This window comes from Mauremys reevesii, linkage group 3, assembly GCF_016161935.1.
Source record: "Mauremys reevesii isolate NIE-2019 linkage group 3, ASM1616193v1, whole genome shotgun sequence".
Taxonomy (NCBI): Eukaryota; Metazoa; Chordata; order Testudines; family Geoemydidae; genus Mauremys; species Mauremys reevesii.
The window spans coordinates 45,436,117-45,450,373 of NC_052625.1; the positions used below are offsets into that span (position 1 = coordinate 45,436,117).

Sequence of the window (14,257 nt, forward strand, 5' to 3'; positions counted from 1 at the left end):
CCACATGCTCCTGTAAATAGAGGTCATGCATTTGGAAAGTGCCTGTAAATACAGGTCATGCATTTGGCCTGCAAGAAGAAAATTCAGGTCATTCAATAGCGAACCCAAACAGCTGCTGAGATAAATTTAAATCAAGATTCTGAGACAATGGCACAAATACTGTATGCAAATCCATTGTTTCTTTTAATGAAGAATTAATACACTATGGACATCTATCTTGTAAGTAGTTAGCTCCTTTGATGACGGTCTGAAAATGCACTGTTTTACAAGATGTTTATACTTTCACTGATTAAGGCATATATAGGCAGAGCAGGTGCTAAGACATCCAGTTTGTAGGACTTTCCCTTGGAAGCCTTCAGATAGACCTTGGATTTAAAATTGCTTTTTTCTCCTTATAGTCATTTGTCTTTACTGTGGTCACATTTACATAGCCAAGTACTCCAGAGTAGCTAGGAGTATGGTGAGAATTAGATGTATGTACTTCAAGCAGGGGAACTCATTTCCCACACACTGTGTTGAAACACTCTTCTTATGGGCCTTTGAATTTGGTTAAGAACTTGCATTAGATGCAGTCTCATCATAGTGCAAAAATGATAGCATATTAGTGTGTCTTCCTAAATAAGGACTCTGTTTTACGCCTACATGCCGCCATTGAAATTTGATAGCACCAGAACCCTGCATTACTGTCTGTGCTTTTTGTTTGTCATAATTTTAGAACATAAAATATGATTAGAATGGCATACAAAATATAGTGCCCATGCATTTTCCGGTACATCAGATTTTAATATATTTTCAGCACAAGCTTGTTATGGCTTTTCTGACTCATTTATGTTATACAGTCTGAGCCCGCCAACAAAAAAAGAAATGGTTATGTACAGTAGGCACCTTAATACATAACTTAATAGCGCAGAAGAAAACCAGTGTCGTACAGAATTTTCCAATAATAACAGCCCTTGATAAGAAATATGAGTGAACAAAAATAGACCTAAGCGTTTTTACCTGGCAAACTTGTGAAGGTCAAACCAAATACTTTTCAAGGCATATTTTATATATGAAAAAAAGTTTTGCCATCTTTGGGTAGTTCCAGTATTTTTTTAAAAAGTGGTTTACCGATTGTCTTAGCTCATGAGACCCTTTGATCCTAGGGCTATTGGGCTCAAGGTATGCTTTTGTTGGAGAGGTTAATACTTTGGTACTAGGGCTGGGAAGAAAATATCTGATTCTCAACAGGAATATTTTATCCTTTGATCAGAGAAAGTCTTGAAAAGAGACTTCATAGTAGTTAGTGCATTGGCAGGACTATAGGTTTTAATGCTGCATCTTTAATAATGGGATTTTTATGCTGAACGCTACCTGTTTCACACATAGTGAAACAGGTCATCAGCAAACTGCTTCATTGGTGGATGGGTGTGTAACATAAAAAAAACTGTACCCAATGCATGTGGAGATGCTGTGGGTTGGTCTCTAAGATAGGAGCAAGACTAATAAGGGTGGTCTCTTGTATTGGCTATGGAATGATAACTAACTCAGGTCAAACAATAATAAGGTTTGAATGCTTCAAACTAGTAATGGCCACCATTCAAAACTTCTGTTGAGGTTATGCAGTCTGATGGCAAATGTTGCAGGGAGAAGGGTAGTGGCAATGGGAGGATCTCTGAGCTATCTTAGCTGCACAACACATGTTTGGGTCCAAGTTTTCATCATAATGGTGAGATTGTTGCTCTTGCTATTAGAATGGGGAGCAAGTGCCCAGCACTCAATTCTCCTCAAAGGATGTGAGGAAGGGTCTATCAGCCTCATGGCTGAGAAGTAGAAGCATCTTCTGCAGTCACATCAGGGTCTAGCAGAATGTGAGACACGGTTCATAATCTGTGGTCTCACAAATAAGCATCGCTGTTGCAGATAAAAAGGAAGGAGAGGTACTTTCAAAAACCACAGAAGTGGCATGACCTCTGAAAACACACGTGAGTTCATGGACATCCCGATGGCCTGGCTGCTGCGCTGAAAATGTCTGTTCAGGAGGAATTTTGGGTTACCCACTGTCAGAATCAGTGGAAACCAGGTTTGCTACAAAGGTGGTGCACTCACTCTGTGAGGAAAGGGCATTGGGTGCACTCCTTTCAAGACCACGTCAGAAGCTATGTTTGAGAGCTACCTTGGAGGAAGCCAAATAGCCTACACCTTCCTCTGAAAATAGTGGGGTATAATAATCATGTGTTAATGGCAAATAAGAATTATGGTGTCAAAAGAAGAGTCAGAGTAAAAACAAATTCTTCAAGAAAAATTAACATCTTTTATCATTACACACAGTGGGCCTGATTCTGCTTTCAGTGCAGTGTAAATCTGGAGTGACTTCATTGAAATCAGGGGGCCAGATCCTCATTTGGTGTAAATTGACATAGCTCAACTTGTCTTCATTGAATTACTGTAAATCTTGATGGAGTTATGCCAGTTTACACCAGCTGACGCCCTGGCCCAGTGGAGTTAAACTGGTCTAAAATCTGTATAAGTGAAGTGAGAATCAGGTCCAGTGTGAATGTATTTTATATACATATATATAACTCTGCTTCTAGGTGCCAGTGGAGCAACAAGGGCTGGGTTCAGACTATTAGCTCTGACTGAAACAGTTAAAAGGAAATATTTCAAATAAATACAAAATTGCAATATCTTTCCACAAGAGAGCTGCAGCCTATGTGGGCAATCTATATTCATCAATTACATAAATAGAGCCTTTTCCCTGTAGGATGTAGGAGTATTAGTCACCATAAATCTAGGAAAATTTGATGGATTATTCAGCAATCTGTGAGAATTAACTTGTTTATACACATACACTCACCCCCACACACACACCCATTAATGCTCTATAAAATCTGTAGTGCAGGTATTTTAATAATTCTTTAATTTTATGAGTTATGAAAACAGTTGTGCATGTGTACCAAAGACAAAGAGTTCTAATGAACTGAGATTGCAACCACATGTATGAGTTTAGTGTACTATATTATATTCAAATATCTATGATAGATTAATCAACTCAACTGGTTCTTTTTCCTGCAAGTTTCACAGTAATGCCTAGAAGCTCCAGCTGAGATGAGGGCCCCATTGTGCTAAGTGCTGCACCTATACATCAGCAGAGGCAATCTCAGAGGGTTTACTGCCTAAAAAAACATGACACAGAGTGGGAGGAAAGGAAATCTTATCCCCATTTAACAGATGAGGAACTGAGGCACAAGGAGGTTAATTAACTTGCCTAAGGTCACCCTGGAAGACTAGGGTTGAGATAGGAATTGAACTCAGATCTTATGACTTGGACACCAGTGCCTTCACCACAAAACCATCCTTCCTCTCACAGTGAGCCAATAGAGTGTTAGTTGAAAGTGTATGTAAAGATATACATTTATTTAATCTCTGTTGAGACATGACACTACTAGTACCATTTCAGCATACAGAGAGCAAGAACGTTACCACAAGCATTGTGTATTGAGTCTGTTTTAATTGGACTTCTCTATGCCATTGTCAAAGCAAAGTAAATGTCAGCAAACTTTCTGTACTTAACAGAATTGAAAGAAATCACATGTGTTTATGGTACTGCAGCTTTTAGAATTCCATTTTTTGCAGTATGCCAGTTGCATGCTAATGGATCTTGGGTTGCTTTTTATCCCCATCTCCTTTTGGTTTGGGCTTATCAAACGTTTCAGAAAAAGCAGACACTGGACATGGAAAGATATGCTTGTCAAAAACACCCAGAATCCACTCTTTCTTATTAGTTTTCAGGCAAACTAAATATTATTTCTGTATATTCTATCATCATTATGTAGTTTGATCGTTAACTTATTCTCATGGAATAACAGTGCAGCCAAATTTGTTATTTCAGGGCACGTATATTCAGATATAAATAAATATGTTCAGAAACCAAGGAAATTTGAGAAAACAGTGAGTATTTTCATCTTGTAAGGCCAGGAGTGAATGGCACCGCTCAACTAGAGTAAGGATTTTTTTCCGGAAGTAGAGATACGCATTTACATTGCATACGGATGGACTCAGGACTGGTTGACTCAGGGAATTGGTAAAACAAAAACATGAAAGCATCATTTGATATCCCAGCTTTATCATATGAAATTTTGTTTGCAAGAATAATCGGGAATGGTTCTTGATTTTTTGATCAGTACAGGGCACAAGGCAAAACTGACAACTGAGGCCCCCCTCCCCTCACACCCGCCCCTTTCAAGGAATAGAGGGCGATGTTCAAAATGGCTGGAAGAGATTTTATCAGTTTCTTACAGTTTAGGAGGCTAGAAATAAGATAAAACCAGAACCTGTTGTGCCAGATTCACTGCCGTGTTAGACCAGTTCCAGGTCTGTGATTTCCATAGATTTACACTATTCTTCCCATGAAAGAAAGAAAACTATGGTTTGGGATATAGATTTTACAGGTTTTTTTAAAAAAAATTCTTTGGCATTGACAATGGTTATATGGAGCAGTAGAGACAGAAAGATGATCCTAGTGTCCTTAGAAAATTCTTGCTTATGAGCAGTGTAACCTAAATAGCTTGAGCAGTTGGGCTTGATAAGATAGTAGATAACACTCAAAGAGCACATTACTGCATAACCTGAAGAGAACTGGTGCATGTTGTGTTTGAAAAAAGTAATAACCAGCTAGAAGTAAAAATGGCTTCCACTTTTAACTCTTTCACTGATCAATTTAATAGTGATCTATGGTGGCAAGGTAGGCAGTGCTACCACATTTGACTGGGAGGGGATGAATCATTGGATTCTCACCAGCCCCAGGAACTTTGGTAGACAATCACCAAGGTGACTTGGTCCTCCTGCTAAACCCCAAATCCCACAGCTCCAAATGTCACCAAGCCATTGCCTGGTAGACCAGGATGACCTCCCCTGACCCTTTCTGTAACGTTCAGAAGAAAACAAGGAAGCCACAGAAAATGTAGTTCTAAAACACCATCATCCACACCTAAAGTCTTTAGCCCCAGTTCCCTAAAAGTTCTCTTATCTGCCAGCCAAGTCCAAAGTCTCCTAGGGAGGCAGGCCCCAGCCTATGCCCTGCTCTTCCTAACTTCAATAACTTTTCCCTAAGGGGATTATCTCTCCTCCTGCCTCATTCCAGAACTGGTTTCCCTTTGGCATGCCTTCTGTCTTAAGTGTTGCCTCTCCTCCTCCCCTCTCTTTCTAGAATGAATTGGGTCTGGCTTACATAGACCCCAGAACTCTATGCCTCGGAGAGAGTAGTTAATTAGAGTCAGCTGCTTGTGATTTCTTTTCCTCCTCTTCTCCCCAGGAGACAGTTCACACTGTTGCATGGGAGAGGAGTGCAGGAAGAGGGGGTGGGGAGTGCAAAGAGCATTGCACAGTGAATTGGGGGGGGGAGTATGGGTGTGAGGGCTTTAGCAGTACTGGAGCAATGGGATGAGGAGAAGGAGCACAGGGAGAGAAACAAATGGGAAGGATCATTCAAAAGAAGAAAAAAGCTGGAGAGGGCACTGCTAGGAGGGCTTGTAGGAGAGTGAGCAAAGCAAGGGGGGCCCTTTGTGAGAGTTATCAGCCAGCCTGGACAGGCCAGCCATTTCCAAATGACTTTGTGCAGGGGAGGTGTGTAAGCAGCATCCTTGCTGTCTGGCAAAAAGAATCTGTTGACTGTTGGGGAAGAGGACTGGAAATGGCTAGAAAAGCCAGCCCAGGAGATTTTCCTGACTGGCATCTTTTGATATCAGACATTGCTTTGAAGTGAGAGAAGTCGCAGTGCATCTCTGTAGTGGTGTGTCAGAGCCAAGGCCTTACACCTGGCCAAAGCACCACCAGCTTACTGCAGGAGTGGGCCAATGACTTGTTAAAGCATCATTGAACTCAGCATGAAGTGCTGCTGCTGAATAAGCAGAAGTGTTAAAAACTTTCTAAAGTAGGTCCTACAAAAAGTAATATTTCTGTTTTCTCATAGAAGAAATAGTTGATTTTTTTTAAAAAGCAGTTAGATGTTTAGAATCCAAAAGGCAATTTGGTGATAGGCATCATTTTGGACATAGACTGCCTGAGAGTGGCTCTTTATAGTGGCTGAAGGGCTTTTGGTGCATTGAAAAAAGTGATAGCTATGAACAATAGCCACAACTGGTGAAATCAGTTCTTCCCTTCAGCCTTGTAGCCTGGCTTCCAGGCTGGCAAGGACATGAGATCATAGCATCATCCTATTAAGAACATGGTGAGAATGCTAAATCCTATTCAGATCAATGGAAAGCAAAAGGATCATGCTCAGTAACTATCATTCAGAGTTTAATATCTTGAGCTTTTATCAGTGTTTGCACAGCAATCAGCACAATTAGTTCCCATTATATAATTTTTATTTTAATTATAATGTGCAGGCAGTTTGGGCTAGTCACAGTCAGGAAACATAAGTTCTGTTCCTGCCACATACCTATTACATGACCTTGGGAGAGTCACTTCACCTCTGTGTGTTTCTGGGTTTTGTATGTTACTTCTCTTTTAGATTGTAAACTCCTCAGGGCAGGATCAATCTCTTATGGTGGGTGTGTGAAGCACTTAGTACAATGTTGGTTAGAGCCCCTACGTGTTACTGTAATATATAAATAACATTATAAAAAGTCAGAGTTTTGTTACATATCACAACTCATTCAAATATAATATCCCTTTCATTTAGAAAGCTAAAACCCAATGCTCAGATGCCACATGGAAGACATATTTGAGGTGAAATCCTGGTTCCACTGAAGTCAATGGGAATTTTGTCATTGATGGCATAGGATCAGGATTTCTCCCTCAATGTAGATTCAGTATGAAGGTAACGTGATAGAGTAACTACGGAGATAAAGTAGGCAAAAAGATGCAAGGTCAGCAGATGGTTACATACAGCTACATAAATAGGTCTTACATTCAAGGCATAAGGAGAAAAGGGCTCAATGGTCTGCTGCATTTTAAACTCAAGATGTCTTTGCTTTTGTACTTTTAAGGTGCAAAATAAGCTGTTGTAGTGTAAGTTGTGTGCTTGTTTTCATAAACTGTAACAGTTTTCCTGATGTGCTCCCAAACGAGCAGTGGACTGGTGACAGGAAAAACAGGCTGCCCCACGTATGCCCCCTGCTTTGATTAATTAAGTTTCACACTAATAAGAAAACAGGGTTATGGATAATCAAATAAATCCATTAAGCCTACTTAAAGCTGCAGTGCTGGCAGTCATGACTTTCCACTGGTGGGCATTCATGCCAAATGCTGATGACCATACGGTATTAAATGCTAATGAACATCATTTTGAATGCAAGTGGTTTGTGACTGGAAAAATGTCTCCAGCGAATTAAGTATTTATAAAATTAAACTTTAGTAAAACAACTTCCTGCTCCTGCTACATGTACCTTCCCCTTCAACTTTTCACTACACCAAAGGACAAGGGTCTGTAATACAGGCAGGTGCTCTTTGTTTCCCACATTTCTAGTAGGAAATGAAAGGGGGCGGGTGAGAGCGAGCACTCATGCGAAAGACAAACAATTGCCTAGCTTTGCAGGAAATGATAATATAACCAGCAGAAAAGATTTAAGGAAGGAGAAAACATTTCCTAGGGCTGGAAATTATTGAATGTTTAGAACAGAGGAGCAGACAGTGGTTTAGAGGGGGGAATTTTCCTTATTTCCCCCTTAAAAATAGGCTAGGAAGGACTATATTTTGACTGGTAAATATGGATTTCACCATACACACACAAACCAATGAAAAATATTTCCATTGATGATGATCGAAATTTACAAATAGGCCAAGTAAGAAAAATGCTGCTTGAGAAACTGAGTTTGATTGAAGGCCATTTACTTTGAATATTTTGACATATGTTGACAATTTGTGTTTTAACCGTTATAAGGATTTACCTTTTAGAATCTCAATGTCTGCTGTCACTAACTGTGAACATTTAGATTGATTAAAAAACTAAAAAAATGCTTAAAACCTATAATGTTCTGCAACCATGAAAATTTAAAAAGATAAAAATTGAAAAAAATGCTTAAAAATAAACATTGATATTATTCATCAGAATTATAAACAAAAGTCAAATTCTGCCAGCCCTACAAATAAATGACAGAAGTAGCACATCAGGTGGGTATTAATACATGACATGGTATGTATGTCTGTTTGATTGCATAGATATCTAAAACCCTTGTCACTGGTGATCCTGAAAAAGACTGCAAACCTTGGACTGAAATAATTGACAAACACGTTTGTGTTTCAGCTAGTAATGCATCACTTCACATTAAGCTCCTTGAATGGTCATCAGAACAGGTCGCTGAGGAGCATTGTTGATATCAGGAAGTTGTTTACTGTACTTTGGACCATAACCACCTCCCGTTTAAATCAGTGGAGAACCTTTCATTCAGTGGGAATTGAATCAGACCTTTGGTGATTAATTATTGTATCCTCTGATTGTTTTCAAAAGCTAAAAAGACCAGATAATATTAACGATGGGATTTTCAAAAGGACTCAGTGAAAGTTTAAATCTGCTCCCACTGATTCAATGTTCATTTGATTCCCAATTCCTTCTAATATACGGGTTTTAAGGGTGGGATTTTCAAAGCACTCCATTTTGGCTTAACTCTGTTCCCCTCCATTTCTCCAAGCCCGTGTCCTTTGACCACTTTGGACTGAGTGGAGAAGGAGACTCGAGAGTGCAGTTTCTATGCACTGTGCAGTGGGAAAATCTCCCTAGTGTAGATGGCTCATGCAAGGCTCTGGGCTGAATTTCACCCCAAATACAAAGGAGTGTGTGTTTTTGGTGAGCTCTGGGGAATGACTGAGTGAATTTGCAGATGTTACCCTCTAAAGACAGAGGAGTTGCCATCTCTGTATGTAAGTGGGTGTCAAGAGAAGGAAATATCACCATGGGGGTGGGGGAAATACTGTTCTATCACTTGACCATTGCTTAGCCTTGTAACAGTTCCTTTTGCATTCTCACATGTACAGACAGGGATCAGCAAAAAAAAGAAAGACTTATCAAAGCAGTTGAAAAATACAAGAAGGAACTTGTACGGATAGTTTCTGCCCCCAAATTTAACTGCAGGAGTGTTTCCATGGGACAGCAAAAGGTAAGCATATTCCTTGCCAGCTGTTGTTGTAGGATCTGAGTACATTTGCATTGAGATGGCATTGAAGTGTGTGAAAAGCAGACACACGCTTTCTCTCAAATGGCTGTAGTCTGAAAGGTGTATAGTGCAGTAGTAAATGCAATTTTATTACCTATGGGTTTTTTATGTTTTAACCAAACAACTGTATTGTAATTGTTTAACACAGTTATTAAATCAAGGCTAATGTTTGATTTAAGTTTGGGGAACAAACTAAAAAACAGCAACACCCAAAGCCCCTTTGCTACTCTCACACTGAATAAAGCTAAACCACCCTGATTGAAGGTTTGACACAAGATGCAATACACTGCCTTTAGTCATATCTGATGATAGGCTACAGCTTATGCCTACTGCAGCCTACTCATCTCACTATTCTTATCCTTACTTGGCCTCCCCATTGATAAAATAGGTCTTCCTGGAACACGTTTGCTCATTTGAGCCAAGGTGTCTTAATGTACAGCCCAGGAAAGGTACTTAAGCCCTGGAACAGGTTACCTAAAAAGGTTGTAGAATTCCCGACACTGGAGGTTTTTAAGAACAAGTTAGAGAAATATGTGTGAAGGATGGTCTAGGTATGTGTAATGCTACCTCAGCACTTGAGATCCCTTCCAGTCCTACATTTCTATGATTCTATAAAGTATGATACAAGAAAAGGCTATTGTATTTGTTGTGTGCATGCTATGGAAATGACTGACATTTAGTTCTTTTGAAAATGTATTCTTAGAAAACTAGTCCTTCTTCATAGCAGTGATGGAAAATACCTCATTAATTTTTTACAAGTGAATTATTTGAAATGATTCTTTAACATGTAATGGCATGTCATTTTTGTTTTCCAACTTTGATATTGACTCATCAGCCCCAAGGATCAATGCAAAGTGATCAGTTAAAAATTCTCATCTGTAATATTTAACTTGAATCTCCCTTGCTAGAAACTAAGCTGGTTACTTCTCATCCTACTCTCTGTAGACATGGAGAACAGTTAAACAGCTGATTCAGAGACAAAAGCTGACCTGGTTCCGAGTGTAATGTGCTTTTAGAGCAATTGATAACATAATGGGGCTTCATGTGACATTGCTTAAGGAGAGTGACAAAAAATTGAATCATGTTATAAGGTGTCATTTATTTAAACAGGATATGTAAGCTATTGAGAAGTGAGAAATTTGAGGAATCTAGCATGATCACCATCTTCTTTATAACAACCTTTATGTTTGAAGATTGTTTTGTCCACTCATAGCCTTCTTGTCTCCAGACTAAACATGCCCCATTCTTTCAATCTGTCTCTATAGGTCATGTTTTCTAAACTTCTTATTGCTCTCTTATGAGCTCTCCCCAATTTGTCCACATCCTTTGATGCCCAAAACTGGCCACTGTATTTGGGGCTCACCACTGCCGAATAGACCGGGACAACTATCTCCCTTCTCTTACATACAACACTCAGCATCACACTATTGACTCATATTCAGTTTGTGATCTACTACAATCCCCAAATCCTTTTCAGCATTACTACTTCCTAGCTACTTATTTCCCATTTTATATTTGAGCATTTGATTTTTCCTTCTTAAATGTAGTACTTTGCAATAGTCTTTATTTAATTTCATCTTGCTGATTTCAGACCAATTCTCCAATTTGATCAAGATCATTTTGAATGCTAACCCCGTCCTCCAAAGTTTTTGCACCTCTCCCAGCTTAGCATTGGCCATAAAGTTTATAAGTGTACTCTCCACTCCTTCATCCAAGTCATTAAGGAAAATATTGAACAGTTCTAGACCCAAAATTGACTCCTCTGGGACCCCATTTGATATGTCCTCACAGCTGGAACCATTGATAATTACTCTTTGAATACAGTCTTTCAACTAGTTGTAATGTTTACCATACAGTAATTTCATTATTTCAGGAAGAAATGAAGAAAATAGAATTTGCTTAATCTGGTTATGTGTTTAACTGTCAATTACCACAGCATGCAGAGACTTATGTCACCGTGGGTAGGTGCTGTGAAATCTTCCACACCAAACTTTGCTAAAGGACTTCACTTCTGACCTGTAAGCTCCCTACTATTCTAGTACCAGTCCCTGACTCTGTCTTGAGCAGAAATTGCTCAGCCAGCGACATTGTGAGGTTCGGGTTTTCTTAGATGGTTTGGGGGTTTTGTTTGTTTGTTTGTGGTATGACAAATATTTACCTGGAACTTGGATGAGATAAGGTTGGGTGTCTTTCTGGAAGATATGCTTTAGTCTGAACACAAGGGTAACTGGATGAAATTCTATGGCCAGTGTTATACAGTAGGTCAGACTTGATGATCTGATGGTGTTCCCTGGCCTTAAAATCTTCATATCTATGACAACTATGTAAGGGGCAAGCACACATGACAGATGAAATCCTGACTTCATTGAAGACAGTGGCAAATCTCCCATTGACCTCAGTGGGGCCAGGATTTCACCATTTATGTTTAGAGCAATCAGACAGCATACAACTTCCTATTTGAATCCAAACATTGGGGACCAGTTGTGCTAACACCTGCATGTGTATATAAGGCAGAGAGTGGATGATGCAGTCCCAGTGGATTCTGTTTTGGTAGAGAGTCTATGACCTTGGTTCCAGGGGGCACCAGTTCCACAAGCGGGAATACACAGAAGCCCATGGAGAAGGAAGAGCCTTTCTCCCCTTCCAATCCCTCTCCTTAAGCCAGGCCCAGCATACCAGGAGCTCTTGAGCTGAGGGAGAACAGGGACTCTCCGGAGCTAGTGTTACTACCAACCTTAACCTCCATAAAGGGCATGGAGTTGGGGGCAAGGCCATGACAAGGTGTAAGGGTGGCACAGCAGCTTTGCTTCCTTTGCAGTCCCCAGAGCTCTGGAACTCATTGTGACCCAAGACCTTTCAGAGCTCCTGCTGGGGCAATGAGCCTCCTCTTAATCATTCTTAAACAGAATACTATGGTGAAATGGATTCTTTAGAGACACTCTGTCTTTGGTAAGCTGTGGCATTTGTGTCTCAACTGTTTTGTTCTCTGAACTGCAGTGGCCGGATATGAGTCGCCTGTATTTGGCACCACGTGGGAAAGTCTGCTCCATGACTCAGGAAGAACAGCACTCATCTGTACCCTTTAAGAAGCCCCCCTCAAGAATTCCATCACCAGTTTTAACTGCAAGAGAGACTATTCGAGACATTGTTCAGCAACCTTTGTCTCAGACTCCTGTTCACAGATCTAATATGCTCAAACTATCCACTACACCACATAGCCGGGCTCACCTGTGTGCAGTGGTTTGCAGCAGGAAGCCAACATTTCAAGACCCTCAGAAGAAAACATATAGTGGCGACCTCCTTAACAAACATTCTGATTGGTTCACAGAAAAAAAACAGCCTTTTGCCCCCCAAATTTTAAAGACATCAAGTCAATCGTTTCTTTCAAAGTACAGGTATTATAATCCTCCCCACAAAATGAAGAGTATCTCACCCGGAAGACCATCTCTTAGATCAACTGGAACATACAGTGTAAGGCCAAGAGAATTATGCAGGTAAAATACTGGAAGAAAAGGGGTACTTCTCTGTTCTGTTTGCACATTAATGCTAAAAATTAAGTGATTTCATTCCCAAGAAAATCATTTAAAACTGCCGTCATCTTTATTGAGCATTTTCCATTTAATCTTTCAGCTCTGTAGAAGATGCACATCTGAGATCTGATGCAGATTATTCCATGCGGCATCCAGTTAAGGTTTGGTATGAGGTGAAAATATATGGCAGCAATATTCAGAGACAAAAGCTGGCCTGATTCCGAGTGTAATGTGCTTTTAGAGCAATTGATAACATAATGGGGCTTCATGGGACATAGCTAAAGGAGAGTGACAAAAAATTGAATCATGTTATAAGGTGTCATTTATTTAAACAGGATATGTAAGCTATTGAGAAGTGAGAAATTTGAGGAATCTAGCATGTTAGACTAGATAATGACATAGGTGCGTGTGGTTACAATAGAAAGAGCTAAAATAACTGAGTTCTTTGGAAAACACAAATTAGGTTCTGAGGTATATAAAAATAATAGCTCAATATATTTCAGCACCCTGAGCTCTTTATGCAGGGAATGAGTGTGAAGGCCTATTCGTGTGTGAAACTAGACTAATATAGTTAGTTATCAGATGGGAAAATGCACAATTCCGTTTCTCAGTCCTGTTTTCTTGCTCTCAAACTGTATCCTATATTTATGTTGCTTTTGAGATGTCAAAGCAACAGGGAACAAGAAGTCTGAAACCATCTTGCAGAGCTTCCCCTATTTCTTTTCCATTTGGCCAGTCTTGAATATTACAAAGGCAGTGGTGACTGCATGTACTCTGAAGAGTTCCTAAAGGTTTTCAAAGACAGCAAGAGTGATCCCAAATCAAAAGCCAAGTGTATCTACAGTGTATCTATAATGGAGTGTATCTTATTCTCTACCACGATGATGAAAAAAGAATTCACAGCTAGGGAGGAATTCACGGAGCTCTGGAAAATGAGAAACATTTACTGGATTTGGTTTATTAACCATTAGAGCAAGGACTGGTATTTTTAGTAGATGCTTCTAGATCCTTGTGAGACAATAACATTGTATGAATCTTGTAATGTAGTGGTTAGGTAAGACTGATGAGTGGAGATGTACTGGTAAACAAAGCCACTCTAATGGTAAGCTAGTACAGCTTCACACAGTGGGCAGTTGTTCTAGTGCAGGGATATAAAAAATGCAGAGTCTCATCCATCCTGCAATATGATAAAGATGCTTTATGCATTGGATTGGACCCAGATGTCGTGGTTGTCTGAGACTGCACAAGCCCATTCTGCTCAAAAAAAGTTTTCTCTTGTCCTAGCTGGCTAACATTCCCCATTACTAACCGTCCTTTCTCTGAACTCCCTCGGCCCTGCTGACCTCCTGATACTCTCCACCCTGAAGATTAGAAGCCCAGAAGCACTCGATAGAAATATTAAGCACACAGGAATGCAATGGAGTTTGGGCCTTTCCATATTCTTGCAGCCAAAACCTTCCTGCACTCTCCTTAAACTCAACCCTGCTGCCTACTGCTAAGCCCTTGTGCACCTTCCCGGTGGGAGATGTGTCCCATACAACTCCCTCATTAGTGTTTTGCGTCTGCCTGTCATGGATCCAAACGATTGGTGCT

The 14,257-nt window shown here is 40.0% G+C and overlaps 1 protein-coding gene across 4 annotated transcripts in view; it reads left to right on the plus strand.

Annotated features, from left to right (window-relative positions):
• The window catches only part of LOC120401980 (spermatogenesis-associated protein 7 homolog), a 114,269-nt gene that overhangs the window by 62,901 nt on the left and 37,111 nt on the right, over positions 1-14,257 (plus strand). For 3 of the 4 annotated variants that reach the window (XM_039532272.1, XM_039532273.1, XM_039532274.1), the window contains 3 exons: positions 8,956-9,077; positions 12,132-12,628; positions 12,765-12,825. In XM_039532272.1, the coding sequence (XP_039388206.1) occupies positions 8,956-9,077; positions 12,132-12,628; positions 12,765-12,825 (680 nt within the window). The remainder of the gene's footprint in view (positions 1-8,955; positions 9,078-12,131; positions 12,629-12,764; positions 12,826-14,257) is intronic. The other variant, XM_039532276.1, reaches the window with a different exon arrangement.